Raw genomic sequence first — 18,491 nt, 5'->3', positions numbered from 1 at the left:
TACCTTTATTCAGCAAGGAAGCATTACATTACTGTTCTTTTGAAGTTTCAAAGAATTTTTTTTTATCACAGTTTCCACAGCAATATTAAGCCGTTCCGACATACGTAAACGAGACGTTTTCAATATTGATGATAATAAGATAATAAATCTGAAGGGTCCTATGAATTCAGTCAAATTCAGTTTTACCATCGCAGGAATAAATTACATTTTAAAATATATTAAATAGAAAAAAGTTTTACTGTATTTTTTATCAAATAAACAGCCTTGGTGAGCATCTTACCAACCCTTTTTGAACGGTAATGTATATTTGTAGTCATTTAAGTTTTTGGAACGATTTGTGACATTTGTTTTGTTTGTAGTGCTTCTAGAGGTGAAGAGGAGCTACCTGATGATTCTGTTGGATTCATCTGGGTCTTGGTCCTGGAAATCTCCAAGGTCACCATGTCCAGCTTCCAAAAGAGCAGCGGAGTCTGCCACCAGAGACTCTTCCAGGTCATCGTTAAGTGGACTATGTCTGTCCCCGTCATGGTCATCACAACCCTCCTCCATGACCACATCTGATTCAGCACCGGGACTCAACAGATCTGTGAGCCATGATAAGAAGGGCATTGAAGTGAACAGAAACGTAAAGCATAGCAAGACAATGTAAGTCACGTGACGTATGTGTGCAAAAAAGCTGTAATTTTAACACCACCATCCCTAGAAAGCAGAACCTGAAAATGAGCAGTTTTAAATTTCCATTCAGAAAAGTACAGAGTAATGTTAATAATATTATATTATAATACAAATAGGGAATAAACAATGCAGATTGTTTCAAAGCAGCTTCACAGTGTTAGACAGGAAAATAAAGCAACAGAATTTGATTCGGCCGTACAGCCGCTCTGGAGAAAACGGTGATGTTATCCAGCTCGTTTCAATTATCATATAGTGACAATGCAGGCAGATCAGAAATTTAGTTGAAAATGTATTTGAATATTTAGTTGAAAATTTAGTAGAGTCCCCTTTGCAGTTATATCATTATGCTCTTTAGCCTTTACAACAAATGTTATGCTTACTATACATCTGCTTTTTTCCCCCTGGTATTATAACTAATAATATAAATTATTGAGAATTTCAATTTTAGGTTAATCAGCTTCAGTGATATAAACAAACAGGTTCAGTCTAACAACATCACTCTAGTTTTTTCATCTGAGCACACTGTTACATATGGAATATGATGTTCGCATAGCATTTAATGTTTAGTGAGATAAATATTGTTGTTTTTGTCGTGAAAATGCAGTGTTGATCATTGATTCGCATGAAGACTCTAAAGTTAGACTTGCCTCCGTTTCTTGACACCTCTCCGAGGCAGTTGTTTGGCACTTTGGGTGCACATCGTTTATGGCAGTTGAATTTGCAATCTGAGACAGTGTGAGGGAAAAGAGAGTAGGGAAGAATGACAGAGCAACAGAGAGAGGGAGAACGAGTTAAAGGGGGGAGTGAGGGAGAGAGTTTACTACCAATCTGGCACGTAAACATATGAGTTCCTGTTGTGCCGGTGGCTGACAGGCTGAGACCTCGCACATTGAACACATGAACATTAAAGCTGTTTGTAACAGCCCAGCCAACTGCACTCTTTACTGCTTGGCACATGCCATATATTCCTCTTACACAAACACATCGTATATAAAAGCAGCTGTTGTGTCACAGTATATTTATGCTCTGTTCTAGATGACACAAAAGGATCAACAAATTCTATGATCTGTTCAACTGTACGGTGTTATCAGAATGTCGGATCTGGGAAGCAAGCATAAATACATTAAATATTGGCATGTTTGGATAGGCTATGTTTGGAATGCTACACCTGCTATTTTTGTAACATGTATTATGTACTGCTGTGCCATATGCACATTTTATTTCTGCATGGAATGCTACATTTGATCTACTACGTTCGCCAGAATGGCCAGTACACAACCATAGAACACCGTTTTAACATCTCTATTGCTATTGATTATTTCGTCATATTGCCAAAGGTTTTCACGCTAAACTGGATTAAAAATAAACAGAAAATAACCAATTTATTTCTAGCATGCACTAAATTAAACATTCAACATGGTGAAGTATTTTTATATGCCAGAAATAGTAGGTTGTATGCTAATATGCTATATCTAATTAAAGCTGCACTATGTAACTTTTCCGTCCACTACAGGTCGCCTATTCAAAACAAAGTCGTAGTTTGATGACACCACGTTTGAGCGCAGAATCTTGGGACATGTGGTCTTCACCTCACAGCCGGTGGAAAAGAATCGGGATAGGACTCGGGCAGAAATCATGTTCGTGGATGTGATTTTTAACGTTACTGTAGTATGAAGCAGAAGCAGGAGCGATTGTTAATAAGAAGAGCGCAACACAAGCCTCGCAAGCAGCGGGACCTTTATTATGGCATAGTCGCCGGCGGGACTTTTATTATGACACAGTCATCAGCGCCATTTCCGTTTTATATATCATATTAGATACATCGGAGTGTGTTGAAAATTACGTTATGACATTTCTCTGTGCGTTCGCTCGGTGGCTGCTATGACACTTGTTGCACACTGCAGTGAGATGAAAGCGTTTCTGCAAAATAAAAACGGAATCCGAGGGAGCGCAGATTTGACGCCATTGACAGGCGACTCCCTCACACATCCCGGTTCATTGGTTAAAATAGCAATTTCTCACATTGGAAACACTTGGGATATTGTAAGTACTCAACTGAACAAAATATATAACACTGGCCTAGTGGTTTTTGGATATTTTACTGAAGAATTTTTACATAGTGCACCTTTAAGCTAATATTTGCATAGTACTTTTTCATATTATGGGCCAGATTTACTATTCAGGGCAAATTAGTGTGAGAGCGCAATCCCATAAAAGCGCAGATGGAAGTTCTGTGCATGATCTACTGATGACGTGCAAATTAAAGAACACATTTGCATAATGACACAATCTACCAAAAGTAGTGCAAATTAGCTTCTGGTTTAAGACATGATTCTTTTGGGCAGTAAATAATAGTGCAAATACCAGTAAATTGACAAGCGCAAACCTTAATAAATCACCTTGCATAATCTCTCTTTTATCTCTAATCTCATAATCTCTCGCATTAAATACTCTCCTCCCATAAATTTTGCGCCTGAAAGGAAACTCCTATAAATGCATATGCAATAAGGTCAGCCGCAAAAATAGCCCTGTCCATGCCTTTTCAGCGCTAATTTATCACTGCGTGTCTCTAATCCCGACAGTAGTTTTTTTTAACACCAAAAGAGGGTTTGCGCTGGCGTAAGCTGTTAGGAAATCTGGCCCTAAATGTTAAAAAAAAACCTGTATGCACTATATTAAACATTTGATATGAAGTATTTTATATGGCAGAAATAGTCAGTTGAATGCTATTTAAAATTCAGGTAGAGATTCACGATTAATCATCAAAAGATTGCGTTCTTGGCTCGGCACGACTCAACTGTTGCTGACTCTTTAAATCTAGCGGGACAGTGTCTGGTAGTGACGATTCCCTCTGACCAATCAGTGATCTGCAGTGTTTACATGTCACATTCTAGTGTTGGTATGGCTTGCTTGGAACTTTAACCAAGGTGGTAAAAAAGTGCCAGGTACTAGGTACTGTACACAGTGGAAAACCCCCCAAAAGGTACCATGCAGGGGAAAAGTGTGGAAAAGTCTTTACAACCACACAGTATTATTATTTCTGTGTCACAATAATTCAAATGATCACAGAAGTACTGGGATAAAATATTAAAGTTGTGATATAAACACTGATCCAAAGTAACTTGATGGTTCAAATAAGGATTGTATGAATTACATTGTTTTATTTTAGCTTCATGCATTCTTTTGTATGTGGGTAAGTTTCATAAAAATAAAAAATATTGTTACAAAAAATAACATTTTGAGCAAAAAGCTTTTTTTGTCAAAGACTACATCCAGATCGGATTCAGAACGATGATCAAAACATAGATGGAGAAGATCGAATCCATCAACACCCCCAAATCTTGCACTGTCCTATAGCTCATCCTAGGTCGACATTTAATTCAGGAACATTAGGCAGTTTTGATTTGTATGCCGTTTAAAAATTGATGATCGTGTTATTTTACATATGCATATGATTACATATGATATCTCTTGTTTCTGCTTCTTCTTTCCTGTGTTTTGATCTGGAGATTCAGTACCCTTTCAGAAGTTCAATGGCAGGGAAAGAGTTAAGATTCATCCAGTGATAAAACAAGTGAGTCATTAAATCATTCTTTCAAACCAACTGTAAATATATATATATATATATATATATATATATATATATATATATATATATATATATATATATATATATATATATATATATATATATATATATATATATATATATATATATATATATATATATATATATATATATATATATATATATATATATATTTACATTTATATTTATTTTTTTTTAAATATTTTTTTTTTTATGTATAAAATAATTTATACATTTATATTTATTTAAATATATATACATATATATTTACTTTTATATATATATATATATATATAAAAGTTTGTGAACCGCTTGCCCTAAAATGCCCCAAAAATGGGAATAATTTTAACTAAATTAGAGGGATCATGTAAAATGCATATAATTTTTTATTTAGTACTGTCCTGAATAAGATATTTTACATAAAAAATGTTTACATAAAGTCCACAAGACAAAAAAATTGCTGAATTTATTAAAATAACCCTGATAAAAAGTTTCTGAACCATTGATTCTCAGTGCTGTGTGTCGTTCCCTGGATGATCCATGGCTGTTTTTTTGTTTTATTTTGTTGTTCACGAGTCCCTTGTTTGTCCTGAGCAGTTAAACTGCCCAATGTTCTTCAGAAAAATCAAAAGTGTTCAAAAGTGAAAACTTTTGAACAGGATGATGATGTTCAAATTCTTCTTATTTTGTTTAAATATATATATTTTTTCATTTAGTACTGCCCTTCAGAAGCAACAGAAGATACTTGTTTCCCGGAAGACAAATTAAGTACAATTTACCTTGATTTTCAAATTCAATAGGTTTTAACCCCCCGGCTCTTAATGCATTGTGTTTCCTTCTGGAGCATCAGTGAATGTTTGAACCTTTTTTAGTAGTTGTGTTTGAGTCCCTCAATTGTCCTCAGTGTGAAAAGATGGATCTTAAAATCATACAGTCATTGCTGGAGAGGGTTCAAATATGAAAAAGAGGCTGGACAACTGAAGAATGTGCAGGACCAGGAGGATTTTTCTGAAGAACATCGGGCAGTTTAACTGCTCAGGACAAACAAGGGACTTGTGAATAACCATCACAAAACAAAAAAACAGCCGTGGATCATCCAGGGAACGACACAGAACGACAAATCCAGGGATACTGGCAGAATCGTGATCTCTTCTTTAAACTAATTAAACTAAAATAAAAATTGTGATTCTCAATTTATCCGTAATCGTACAGGTCTAAATTCAGCCAATATTGCATATGCATAGTCATTTTGTTTCATATTATATTAATACATACATACATACATACATACTGTACATACAGTACATACAGTAAATGCATACATACATACACACACACATATATATATATATATATATATATATATATATACACATACATACACAGAGTATATTTTGTGCAGTTCACTAGTATTACAATTTGACCACAGCCCTTCTGAGCTTCATTCTCTGCCTAATACAGTGCACCATGCACATAATAGCAAAAGCACATTTGTGTACATGTTATAATTTGTGTAATTAGTTTTTTGGATATTGTGAATAAACTGCGATGTTATTTTGAAATGGTAATGAGGGGTTCATTTCCATTTTCTTATCCAATGGGGGGTTCATAACAAATGTATTAAAAATAATTCAAATGACATGGAAACATCAAGATCAGAGTGGATTTAGATGAGACCCATTTAATATGAAAAGCAATAAGACACTTAAACAATTACTGTATGACAATAAAGACAATAATCCAACACCCGTAGCTTGAAATGTTAAGGATAAGCTCCTACCTTTGCACTGCAGTCCCTGACGGAACAGGCCCTTGAGAAGCTTCTTGCAATGCTGGCAAACGGTGGGGCGTGTGTAGGAATGGATGACAAATGTATGTGGCACCTTCACTTTAGACAGCAGGATCTTGTCTAACTCTATTGGCCGACCTATATAGGACTGAGAGTTGGATCGGCCTCTTCCTGGAAAGATGTCCAATGGTGTTTTTTGCTGTGGACAAATAATGTAGATTGTAATGTAGACATTCTATTTCAAGAAAAATATAGGACATTCACAAAAAACAAGGGATATATGTCACAGGTTCGACTGTGTTCTCAGTGTCACATTTATATTGGGGCAAGTTGTCACATGATGAATTGATATGTTATGATATATACAATTATTTATTTACATTTTTGTTCATCAAACCAATTGTCTGATAAGTACAGTTTACATGTTTGCTGTTTCATAAATTGTTTTAAGTTTTATAATTGTTTTACTGTGTGCATTTTGCATATAATTTATATATAGCTTCCATTGTGACAACTTACCCCGATATAGTGTGACAATTGGGGCATGTTGTCACGGAAACAACTGTATCTTCTTTTCCCCCTGAGCAATATGAGTTTAAATGTTTAACAGATTTTAGCCAATACTTTATTCATACAAAAATAACTTCCAAAAATAAACCCACCCTGAGAGCTATTCTATGGTCTATTTTAAAAAACATTTTTAGATCAAACCTATGACTATGCTAGTGATAAATGTCAAATAACTATTATCAAAAGTAAATAAAAAGGATTAATTTGTCACACAGGTTCCCTGGTATTATTAACCTGAGCCAAGTCAACACCACCCCGCTCTCGATTAGGTGAACAAAAACACAAGGGCTCTACGAGGTTCATGCTGAGGGAGATTGTTGTATATGCTGAGCTTTGATGAATTTGCATCAACTCAGAACAACAACTTTCTCATCAAGCTGATCTTTAATGTGCTGCTGATTGGCAAAGATGCAGATGTCTTACCACCTGTTGTGAATAGATCTGACATCACGCAGGTGTGCATAATCAACTATTCAATGTGCTCTAAAGAAAGAAAATGATCAATAGTTTCCTGTTGCCGTGTTGTACACTTCACCAAAGGCCTTAAGAAGATTCATGGGAAAGGTGAGGTAATCTTACAGCCCAATTCAGCTAAAGTACAGAGGCAGTATATTTGCTGTAACCTGTCTTAGGTGTAGGGAACAGATTAGAGAGCAGCTAACAGATGTTTGATTCTGCCGTCAACAGCCGATTAACAGTTTTCTTCAAACAAACTCTACATGTGTACCACAACATTCCTGGTGTCAGGTTAAAAGGCCTTAACCTCTTAAGAGAAAAAAAAAAGTCTGGCTCAATACATTTAATAAGAGCAAACAGTCAGAACTCGGGTTCGCTGTAAATGTAGCAGCAAAAGATAATTAGACATATAGATAAATATAGAAACTGAAAATACACTATTATTCCGCAAGGAAACATTCGATATATCAATTGTGACAGTACAAACATTTATAATGTCACATAATATTTCTTTTTCAAATAAATGCTGTCCTTCTGAACTTTCTGTTCATCAGAGAGGCAAAAAATGGATCATGGTTTCCACGAAAATATTACGCATCACAACCATCTGATAGTGGTTAAGAAATTTTTCATGAGCAACAAATCAGCATATTAGAATGATTTCTGAAGGATCATGTGACACTAAAGACTGGAATAATGATGCTGAAAATTCAGCTTTGCTATCACAAGAATAAATTACATTTTCAAATAGATTCAAATAGAAAATGTTTTTTAAATTGTAAAAATATTACTGTTTTTACTGTATCATTATTTTGATCAAATGAATGCAGCCTTGGTGAGCATAAGTGATTTCTTTCAAAAACTTTAAAGAAAATCAAACCGATTATGAATGGTAGTGTGTGTTATTTACACCGGTCAGGCATAACATTATGACAGTTGAAGTGAATAACACTGATTATCTCTTCATGATGTGATGTGTTAGAAGCAGGAAAAATGGGCAAGCGTAAGGATTTGAGCGAGTTTGAAAAGGGCCAAATTGTGATGGCTAGAAGACTAGGTCCGAGCATCTCCAAAACTGCAGCTCTTGTGGGGTGTTCCCGGTCTGCAGTGGTCAGTGTCTATCAAAAGTGGTCCAAGGAAGGAACAGTGGTGAACCGGCGACAGGGTCATGGACGGGCAAGGCTCATTGATGCACATGGGGAGCGAAGGCTGGCCCGTGTGGTCCGATCAAACAGATGAGCTACTGTAGCTCACATTGCTCAAGAAGTTAATGCTGGTTCTGATAGAAAGGTGTCAGAATACACAATGCATCACAGTTTGTTGCTTATGGGGCTGCATAGCCGCAGACCAGTCAGGGTGCCCATGTGCCAACAGGGGGCACGTGAGAATCAGAACTGGACCACGGAGCAATGGAAGAAGGTGGCCTGGTCTGATGAATCATGTTTTCTTTGACATCATGTGGATGGCCAGGTGTGCATGTGTCGAGAACACATGGCACCAGGATGCACTATGGGAAGAAGGCAAGCCAGTGGAGGCAGTGTGATGCTTTGGGCAATGTTCTGCTGAAACCTTCGGTCCTGCCATCCACATGAATGTTACTTTGACACGTACCACCTACCTAAGCATTGTTGCAGACTATATACACCCTTTCATAGAAACGGTATTCCCTGGTGGCTGTGGCCTCTTTCAGCAGGATAATGCGCCCTGCCACAAAGCAAAAATGGTTCAGGAATGGTTTGAGGTGTTGAATTGGCCTCCAAATTCCCCAGATCTCAATCCAATCGAGCATCTTTGGGATGTGCTGGACAAACAAGTCCGATTCATGGAGGCCCCACTTCGCAACTTACAGGACTTAAAGGATTGCTAACATCTTGGTGCCAGATACCACAGCACACCTTCAGGGGTCTAGAGGAGTCCATGCCTCGACGGGTCAGGGCTGTTTTGGCAGCAAAAGGTCGCCCAACACAATATTATAATGTTATGCCTGATCAGTGTATATAGAGCAGGGATGTGTAAACTTGGGGTGCGTTCCATTCGACCGTAAGTGGACTGCAAAGTGGACTTCAGAGGGTATTCCGCCATCTTAAGTGAGATTCCAATCCAAAGGGAGCGAACATGTTCAGTTCGAAGGGAACTACGAACGACGAAGGGGAGAAGGGAACATCGATACATCACTTCTCAGGAAGTAGAGAGTGAAAAACACCCAAATGTCTTTGCGCGTCGCATGCATCACCTGTCTGAACTTATGATGGTGCAGAGCCGTTGGTCGGAGTTTTTAAACAGCTCTGCGATTAAGGAGTTTACATATGCATTTGAATATTCATAGTTATTATACAAACTAGAGTATTTATGAATGGTTATGGCAATAACTGTTACATTCGTACATTATATTTTATGAATATGTAAATTAAAAGTGTTGAGAAGCACCTGAGGGCTGTCATTTTTTATATTTTACTTTATTTACCTCAGGAATGTTATATGCAGCTGCTCTTGGGAAAGAAAGCGCACGAGATGAGACGCTACAAAGACCATTGATTAAGAATAGCCTACATTTATACATCGTTAACCAAATCATAGTAGCCTATTTTCATATTGAATGACAGGTGCAGCTTCAAATCTGTTCATAGTCAATACAGGTAACTTATAAGTAAACTAATAAAACTAATGGACAATGTTTTGATTATATTTTTTAGATACATAATGTATGTTTTGTAAATGTATATGCTTATTATATGGTTTTCAATTTGAAAGTAAAGTAAATTACAATATTAATTTATGTTATATCATAATCTGCACCCGTCGTTGCCTTTCTTTTATGACGTTACAGGGCGTTCCAAATGAGCGATTATTGTCAGCGAAGTCCACTTCAACTGACATCCCGTGCTCAGGGAGTAGGGAGCAGTGAACAGTGCGTAGGGACCCTGTCGAATTGAATGCACCCTTGGTCCTGGAGGGCCACTGCCCTGCCGAGTTTAGCTCTAACCCTGATAAAACTCACCTGCCTGTAGCTTTTTAAAAATCCTAGAGGCATTGATTAGCTGGTTCAGGTGTGTTTGATTCATGTTGGAACTAAACTCTGCAGGGCAGTGTTCTCCCAGGACCGAGTTTGCCCATCCCTGATATAGAGGTAAAGTATATGCAAAATATATAGTATAGTCAAAGATATTCAAACAGTAAATATTAATAGTAGATGCTTATCACCCCTTTATCAAACAGATTTCATTTTTTCATATTGTATACAATAGGGGGTGTATGACAGACAAAATATCACAAGGTGGTTAGTTAAAGCTGAATTAGTTAGTGCCTACCTCCATGCTAGGGCTGACAGGAGACTGGGCAGGAATGTGTGGGGATAGGTAGAGAGAGAGAGAGACAGACAGAGATCGACTAGTGTTAATAAACAGGACACACTTAGGGTGAACAAACAGGCCAAATCTACAATCTATATCAATAACATTGGAGATTAGTAAGATTCATATGGTCTTAATATTTGAACACTTACATTTGAGTATTCTAAATTGTGACTGAGGGAGGGAACGTCTGATACAATATGGTGTTGATCTGTTTTTGACATCAAACTCACCAGTAAAGCTTCATCAGAGGTGCTGGGAGACGGTTCAGCAGATACAGAGCGAGTGTTGGTCAGGCCTGTGAGGGACACGTTAGATAGTCGACGTTTCCGGATGCCACTGCAGTTGTTTGGGATTTTAAAGGCACACCGTTTGTGGTAGTTCAGCCCACAGCCTAACACAAAGAGAGTGACAAAAGAAGATCACACTGTGGTCTGTTTCTCCCTCTGATGTAACACTGACAGAAGTTTAGTGGCATGTTTTGACCTTTACCTTCACACTTAAGACCCTGCCTCACTAAACCCCACAGCATCTCTCCACAGTGATCACAGAATGCTGGAGCTCGATATGAGTGAACGAACAGAGCGTGAGGTCTGATCTGAAAATCCTCCACAGTAGCTGAGGCTGAAAGATGGAAACAACATGCACAAAAGCAAAATGTACATTTCATACATCATTTTCATACGTATTAATAATAATTTTGTGTCCACCACCCCTGTTAAGATTTTGGATTATCCCTGTAAAATCCCAGGTTCCCTAATGACATCATCCTCAAGGAAGTGACATCAGCACGTCGTCACATAAACAATGGATTTGATTAGTTCTGTGATATTTTGTTCAGCTGGTTTGTCCCATTTTAATGTTAGCTAAAACTAAAACATAAAAAAACACTATAATTTGGGGGGGGAAAGAAACTTTTAAAAGTTGGCAAGGCAATTTTTTTCATTTTTATTTAGTTTTTAAAGGGGCTATATGCAACTTTTTCCCCATAATAAACGTAACAATAGCCTTTTTATTTTACCATTTATGACTCAAACATCTCCTGATGAGCATACTGACACCTTGTCCGCTCACAGTGGGTGCACCTATTAAGCCTGTATCCTATTTTTCCTATTTTCTGGCGGGTCGTCTTTTCCCGCGCTGTCTGCGGATGTGACGTCACCACCGCTGCGAGAGCGAGCAGAAAATGAGAGCAGTTCTGTTTTTTGGCCACAGGTGTCAGTTGCGAGTTTAAATTTCAGAAAAACGCATATAGCCCCTTTAATAACAATACATTTTCCGTGTTTTTTTTTTTTTTTACAGTGTAGCAATTTGTGCAAAAATAAATGCTGAAAGATGCTTGAGACACAATTAAGTAACATAATTATTCAAAATAACCATGTCCCTTTTACCGCAAATATCCTTTCACTTATTTCAACATTTAGTAAATACATGTTTGACATTCAAGCAAAATGAAAATCTTTTGTCTCTAAATATGTGATAGTTCCAGGTATTCTCATTTGCTGCGTAAATCTGAAGATCAATGATTCACTTCACTTCACTTTAACAACCGCAATTACACATCACAATTACAAAATTCAAATTTGATCTTTTTCATTATGCTCAGCTAACATTCCTAATACTTGCAATTAACATGATTTGTGCATTTTATTTGAAGTGGCTTTGGTAAAACTGTATCTGCTAAAAACATCTATGTAAATCCTTGGTAATTGGTTAAAGGATATGCAATACCTGATGAGAGACTTCAAGTTTTGACAACCTTATACTCCGAGACAGCTGTTATTTGTGTGTAATTGTGGTTGTTCAAGTGAAGTGAGTCATAGATCATCCCAAGTACTTAAGTTCCAATTTACATATTAAAATCTTAATTAAAGTTGTTTTCCCATAACAACTGACATAAATAACCACATTTTTTGTTTGCATTATTTGGACTTTCGACTTCATGAGGGAATTTGCTTTGCTCTTAGTCCCAGCAGCACTGAGTAAACATGTCGTGATTAAAAAGGCAAACAAATGTTGCAGAGGGAGTTATATCTTTATTTTATGAAGCATCCTCTTTCGAGCTCCCACAAGGCATGTGTATCTTTGGGGTGCAGATGGATGAGAGGGTGGGCCAAATCCAATCTATCAATGGCCAGTCTGGCACGCTCTTGCCGTCTCCACAGAACTGCCACAAGGCCTGGGCAGCAGGCTCTCTGGCCTTGCCTAATTCTAATCAGATGGGCAGACCGTGTGTCTGTCAGGGTTAATGGGCTAGAGATGGTGGTCCCTTTAGAGGGGGTCGTGGTCAAGCACTAATTAATTGAGGATTCATTTTGGTTGTGCTTTAAAATACGACAAAGAAGCAGATTCAGATCCACGTGAGATATTTTCGCTTTGAAACATCTAAAAATAATGCTCACTCAAAAACCTGTGCACCACTGAACAGAACGAAATCCAGAGATATGACAATTTTTAATTGCCATCCAAACCCTTCCAAACAAACCCAGCTTTATTTATATTTGCAAATTGTACTATGAAAGGGAAGCTTTTGGGGTGGTTGGAGTGTTTTGATTGGCTCTTGTTGGCTGCATGTTGATAGGACCAATAGCGGCTGAGTGGCGAGCGCAGCGGGAGAACTGCCTGCCTCAACGCACGCATGTTGCCTCCTCTCCAACATGGCTTCCCCTAGCACGCTCAAGTAGAATACATTCTGATTAGCCATTCTGCAGCTAAATTACCTCAATTCATTCAAATTATTGTTTTGCCTTTTGTTTAAAGGCCAAGATATGTTTGCAAGTTGAACTACCTGTAAACTGTCATTAAATGCTTCAGGGAAATGAGTATGATGCTGAAAAGGCATCCTGAGTTGACTTAATGCAAATACTTGTTTTCCCTGTTTTTTTTTTCATTGCTTCTGGTGGAAATTGGACGTTTTCTGGCCCTACACAGTACACACTCTGCCCTGCGATTCCTCTTCGAGACATTAAAGGCAACAAGAAAGGTACAATGATTAGGAGTCACTATCACTTTGGCACACTAAAAAAGTTTATGCATACTTCTTAATCAATATCTATCTGTATGGTTATTAATCCCACACGTTCTGTCTAGCGCCTGTATTTTAATGCACTTTCTATGTTGCAATTATGTTGATCCAGGCACAGCCAAACATCCTGTCAGCGCGCTTCACTGGAGCCAACCCATGGTTACTCTAAATTTATCCAGCAGAAAATAGACTCCGAGCAGACTTTAAGAACCATAACAGCCTGGGTAGAGACCCAGCAGAGAAAGCGTAGGTCATATTTTCATGAAATGCTGCTCTTTTTAATTACTGTAGTAGATATTGTCAAAGTGATAATCTGAGAGATCAGCGTTTATTGGCCCGCTCGTTGCGGCTTTTTTCCAATTTAGGCCAATTACAAAGCACGCAACTTGTGCTTTGAAAAACATATGGTGAGCAAAATCAGGTTTTACTCTAATGCTTTAGAGTGCTGTAAAATAATAAGTTTACTTAATTAGTAAAGCTGGACCATTTATTTTCCAAGACGCAGTTTACTTTTGCATCAGTAATTATACCCTCCGAGAAAACAATCGCACAGGATCCCTCAGGACGTGTCATAATTAATAACCGTTGACCTTACTTTTGTGACAGTTGTAAAACTCTTCTATGTTACTTTACAGTGAAAGCAGCTGTCAGGTGTGTCATTGAGAAGTGTTACTCTAGGCTCCCAAAGGCTCGTCTATGAGAATGTGTGCATCTGGGTGTGTTAATCACCTGATTCATCTTGTCACAGACAAGCACATGAACAGAGAAACACACCAGGCCTGGTAGAGAGGCTGGGGGGTGGAGGAGGTGTCAGTCCCCGCTTTATCTCGTCAGAATAGACTTCACTCAATTACCTGACATAGCACAGGGAGGAGAGGGGGAGGAAGGGAGGGGAAGGCCTGCCAAGTGTTTGGAGAAACACTTTAGCAGTGTCAAATGCGATACCTCCATCGCTTCCTCAGCAAAGCAACTCCGGTTTTCACACCGGGTGCGGCATCAAAACTTGGATACGCATCAACTTTTCCAGAGTGGGAAATGGAAGGACTAAGAGACACGAAAACAGTCAGAAATGGCACAGGAATCGCACCCGGGTTTGTGGCAGACTGCAAAAACTTTGGCGGGCGTTGCAACAAAGTCAAGGTGTCTCGTCTAACTGATCTATAAAACAATGTGTTACGCCACAAATGAGAAGACGATGGATGTACATCTGTGTCTAGGGGCATCACAACATGCTGAGCAAAAACTATTGAACATGACACTTACCTGACAGGACGACTTCCACCAGGTCCCCCTCCAAAATTTCAGCCGCGCACCTCACCAACTGCAGAATGTTCTCAGAGTTTGGATCATGACGGAAAAGAAGAATCTTTTCATACATCCCATAGAAGCCACATTCTGGGAACTGCGACGGAAGGAAAAAAATGAAGTCTGTCAGGTGTTTTTACTGAGTAAAGACTTTATTGAGTGGGTGGTGTGTAGTTTATAATGGTTAGCTTACATGAATTGCTCGTCTACTGATGCCAGACATATAATGCATCTAAAAGCCCTACCCACATATTCAAATTGCAGACATTGCTCATACCTGAAGCTTTTTATTCAGTACTCAGAAACTGCATTATGATCGCTCATGGGACAAAACCGATTTGTAGCATGAAATGCTTTGTTTTTTCTTTTTTTCCCTATTTTTTGACTGCTCCTAAACAGTTTTACAAACAGCAGCCTCGCAATCAATCCAATGTCAAAAGAAGAGAGCAACATATTGACTGACCCATGTAGACCGCTGGGGAAATGGCTCACTAGCCTCATTCCCTATTGATCCCTGCTGGGTTGAGTTGCAGCAACACTGCAGAGAAGGCCTGCATGTAATGGCAATTCAAACCTACACAATTCACAAAGGGTACTCGCATCTAAGCTATTTGGGTTTTATTACACCACAAACAAAGAGATCACAAATCAAAACTACTCTAGCTGTCACTATGAACTTGTATTTGAGATTTGCATCTGCATTGACATTATTCTGTAAGTTCATAAATCCAAAATACGCTGAGTGCTGAGTATCAACACATATAAGGAATTGAGAAAATCTTTTAAATTCCAATTACTGAATTTGATTTTAAGTTGAGGTAGAATATAGTATTGGTATTCAAATTTGAATTTAAGAAATTAGACTTAAATTTAATGAAATTCAACTTAAAAATTTGAATCATGTATATATATATATATTAGTCCATTTAAGAAATGCAACTTAAATGTAATTAATTCGTAATTTACAATTCGTAATTTCACTTCCATTCACAAATCCTCTCCTGTGGCCTCATGGGATAGTAAAGTGTCCATCGTATGCACACTTCAGAACCTCGCCGGAAATAGTAGGTCATGCAGGGACTTTCTGTCTAGTCTTTTATGAGTAGTGTACTGTGAATTCGGACATACTGGTTTAATCACCTACTGTTTTTTGCCTATACTGTATATAGTAGTGAGTGAAGTATGTGATTTCGGATGCAGCAACAGTGTTTACGCAACTGGACCCAGCTCTTAAATGCTCAATTTTGCTCAACCTTTTCCTGACTGAATTCACTCCACACTTCTCTAATGCTTTTCTAGTTTTGCTTGTCTCTATATCGTGCAAATGAGAGTTATGTATGTGCCTGATATTCCTGTATGCATTAAAGTGTACAAAAATTCAGGAAGCTGCTTCAAATGAGATTTCTGAAGAGGCATCTACAGAGAGCAAAGTATGGCAGGCACAGAGCTGAATAGGAAGTGAACGATGTGGAAAAAATCCAATTTCTAAATAGAGACACCGAGCCGCAATGACTAACATTGAAAAAGCAACTGTGGGATTATAAAGCGTCTCCATCCAAGATATCTGGATGCTAACAGACCGTGAAAGCATATGATGATTATCAGACTGCAGGTTAACAGATTGAACACTAATCGTTCGCCTTGTTCCCAATCCAGTCAAATAGCCGTGTCACATTTATTCACAATTCCAAATGTGCCATTTTATAGTAAGAAAGAGCATTTGATCAGAGCTAACGTTTCAGGCTTGCTTCTAACTACTGCACTGGTTTGTAGAAAATAGAGATGACTCTATCTATTGTTGAGCAACCCGGGAGAGGAGCTCACCTCCGAACGCCCACACAAGATGTGCACTGCAGCAAAACGCGCTGTTAGCATATCATACGGTTACAGAGTAAGGCGGTAGACTCGCCTTTTAAAAGCATACCACCGCAAGCACACATTCCAAACCAATGCATGGACATTATTAGATTCAAGCACCACACAGAGACTTGCGCAAGGTTACGGCGTTTATTCGATTCAATTTGATACCACTTGCGGTTTGGGCTATCTGTTTTCCTTTCCATCTTTTTGCGGTTTAATTGTGCAGATTCCTTCCCCTCTTGTGTAGCTCTAATGAGTGCTACACAATGAAGATACACAGAGGCAAGTGTGCTTTTGAGGTCACCATGACAGCAGCCTCACTGTAACAGTGTGGGTTGTCATGGCAGCGGACACCCAAGGCTCTTTCCTGATTGAGCACTATTCATTTGTTTGGCACAAATGGATGCACATATATCTGCTGCATGTCTGAGCCATCAAAGCCAAAGACACACCGATCCTTGTCATTAACCCCTTGGGAGATGTCTGGCTCCGATCGGTGGAATTCTCTGACAATAACTCTGTTATTGCCTCTTAGAGAGCAGCCCAGACCCCCTTGCTTGATGGTCTTTCATGACTGTCATTTTCTGCCATCTCTCTGTATGTGTTTTATAGATGACAGGCTAGAGCGGCGAGAAGAACATCAATTTGGATGTTGTCTTCCCTTTAAACAACTGGTTGCTGAAGCTGGTTGTCAGGGTGGAGCGAGCACTTGTGCGTGTCAAAAAAGGCAGGTGTGTTGGGAAAAAATGGAAGGAGAAAGATGGACGGGCAGAGAGAAAGAGCAAGCGAGCGCTCTGAAAGCTCGTAAGGAGTGAATCATCCGTTCTAACTGTCAACCCCCTCTCGCCTACGCCATACCAGGCTCAATGCCCTGCTCTTAATGCTAAACCGCAGTTCCTTCCTCCCAGCAACGCTTTGACATCCTACAGAACCTTAGCCCTTTAATTACTCAAACTAATGATATCAACCTGTTGTCATATTGTGATACGGGCATTATATTACATATAAAACACATAATGGATTACAGCTATTACAATTAAGCTTTAGCATTTATAAATACATTTTCATATCTTGGTGGATGTGCATATGGATAAGTTAGATGATTTGAAATCAATTGACCTTTGCATTGATATTAAAGGGGTCATGAATTGAGAAACTTTTCCTTGAGCTTTTGATGTAAGGTCTTCGTAATAGAAGAATATCCTGTAAGTGTCAGAGCGGAAAACTTCCTTGTTAGTCAAAGAAAAGCTTTTATTGACAGCTGGCTCATCAAACGATCGATCGGGCAATTTGCTTCCCTGTGACGTCAGAGAGCAGTGAAACGCTGCCTCGACCGAAGAAGAACGCCTAATTCTGTAGCTCCGCCCACCGATTCGCGCATGACATGTAACATATATAACAGGCCTACGTGGAGATAAACCGGATAAATTCATCTTTTTGAATGGAAGTTCCTCAAACCGGAAGTGTCACCCGTAATTCAAAACACAGTAGGCTCGTCATGAATAAGGTGGATGTACTATGAAAATCTGGATGTATTCATCCGCCATGTTGTCATTGTCATGTGACTCACAGCGCCGCTTCAGTGCCATTCACAACTCCTCTCCCGTGGCCTAATGGGACAGTGAGGTTTCCATTGGATGCACGCTTTAAAATCCCAGCATAAGTAGTAGGCCATCCAAGTATGTTTTGCCTACTGGTTTATAAATACAATTAATTTTGACATAATGTTTTCCGCATATTCATCATATTTTGCAAAGTGGAAGTAAGCTATTTTCTGTAAATATGTGAAACTTTCGATTCACTGGCAAATAAATATAAGTATAACACCAAAGTGCACAAAACAGTAAAACTATTTGCACTACAAACCAGTGT

At 38.5% G+C, this 18,491-nt stretch overlaps 1 protein-coding gene across 1 annotated transcript in view; it reads right to left on the bottom strand.

The window, feature by feature from the left end:
- Window positions 1-18,491, bottom strand: part of prkd1 (protein kinase D1) — a gene marked incomplete at both ends in the record, with an annotated part of 50,740 nt that overhangs the window by 11,206 nt on the left and 21,043 nt on the right. The window contains 7 exons of the mRNA XM_079832681.1: window positions 386-584; window positions 1,323-1,400; window positions 6,045-6,252; window positions 10,388-10,411; window positions 10,663-10,823; window positions 10,922-11,053; window positions 14,718-14,856. Of these exons, the coding sequence (XP_079688807.1) occupies window positions 386-584; window positions 1,323-1,400; window positions 6,045-6,252; window positions 10,388-10,411; window positions 10,663-10,823; window positions 10,922-11,053; window positions 14,718-14,856 (941 nt within the window). The remainder of the gene's footprint in view (window positions 1-385; window positions 585-1,322; window positions 1,401-6,044; window positions 6,253-10,387; window positions 10,412-10,662; window positions 10,824-10,921; window positions 11,054-14,717; window positions 14,857-18,491) is intronic.

Source organism: Gobio gobio (assembly GCF_949357685.1).
Source record: "Gobio gobio genome assembly, chromosome: 13".
In the NCBI taxonomy this organism is placed as follows: Eukaryota; Metazoa; Chordata; class Actinopteri; order Cypriniformes; family Gobionidae; genus Gobio; species Gobio gobio.
Note: the sequence above shows the minus strand (reverse complement) of the source record. Positions and strands in the feature narration are given on the sequence as shown.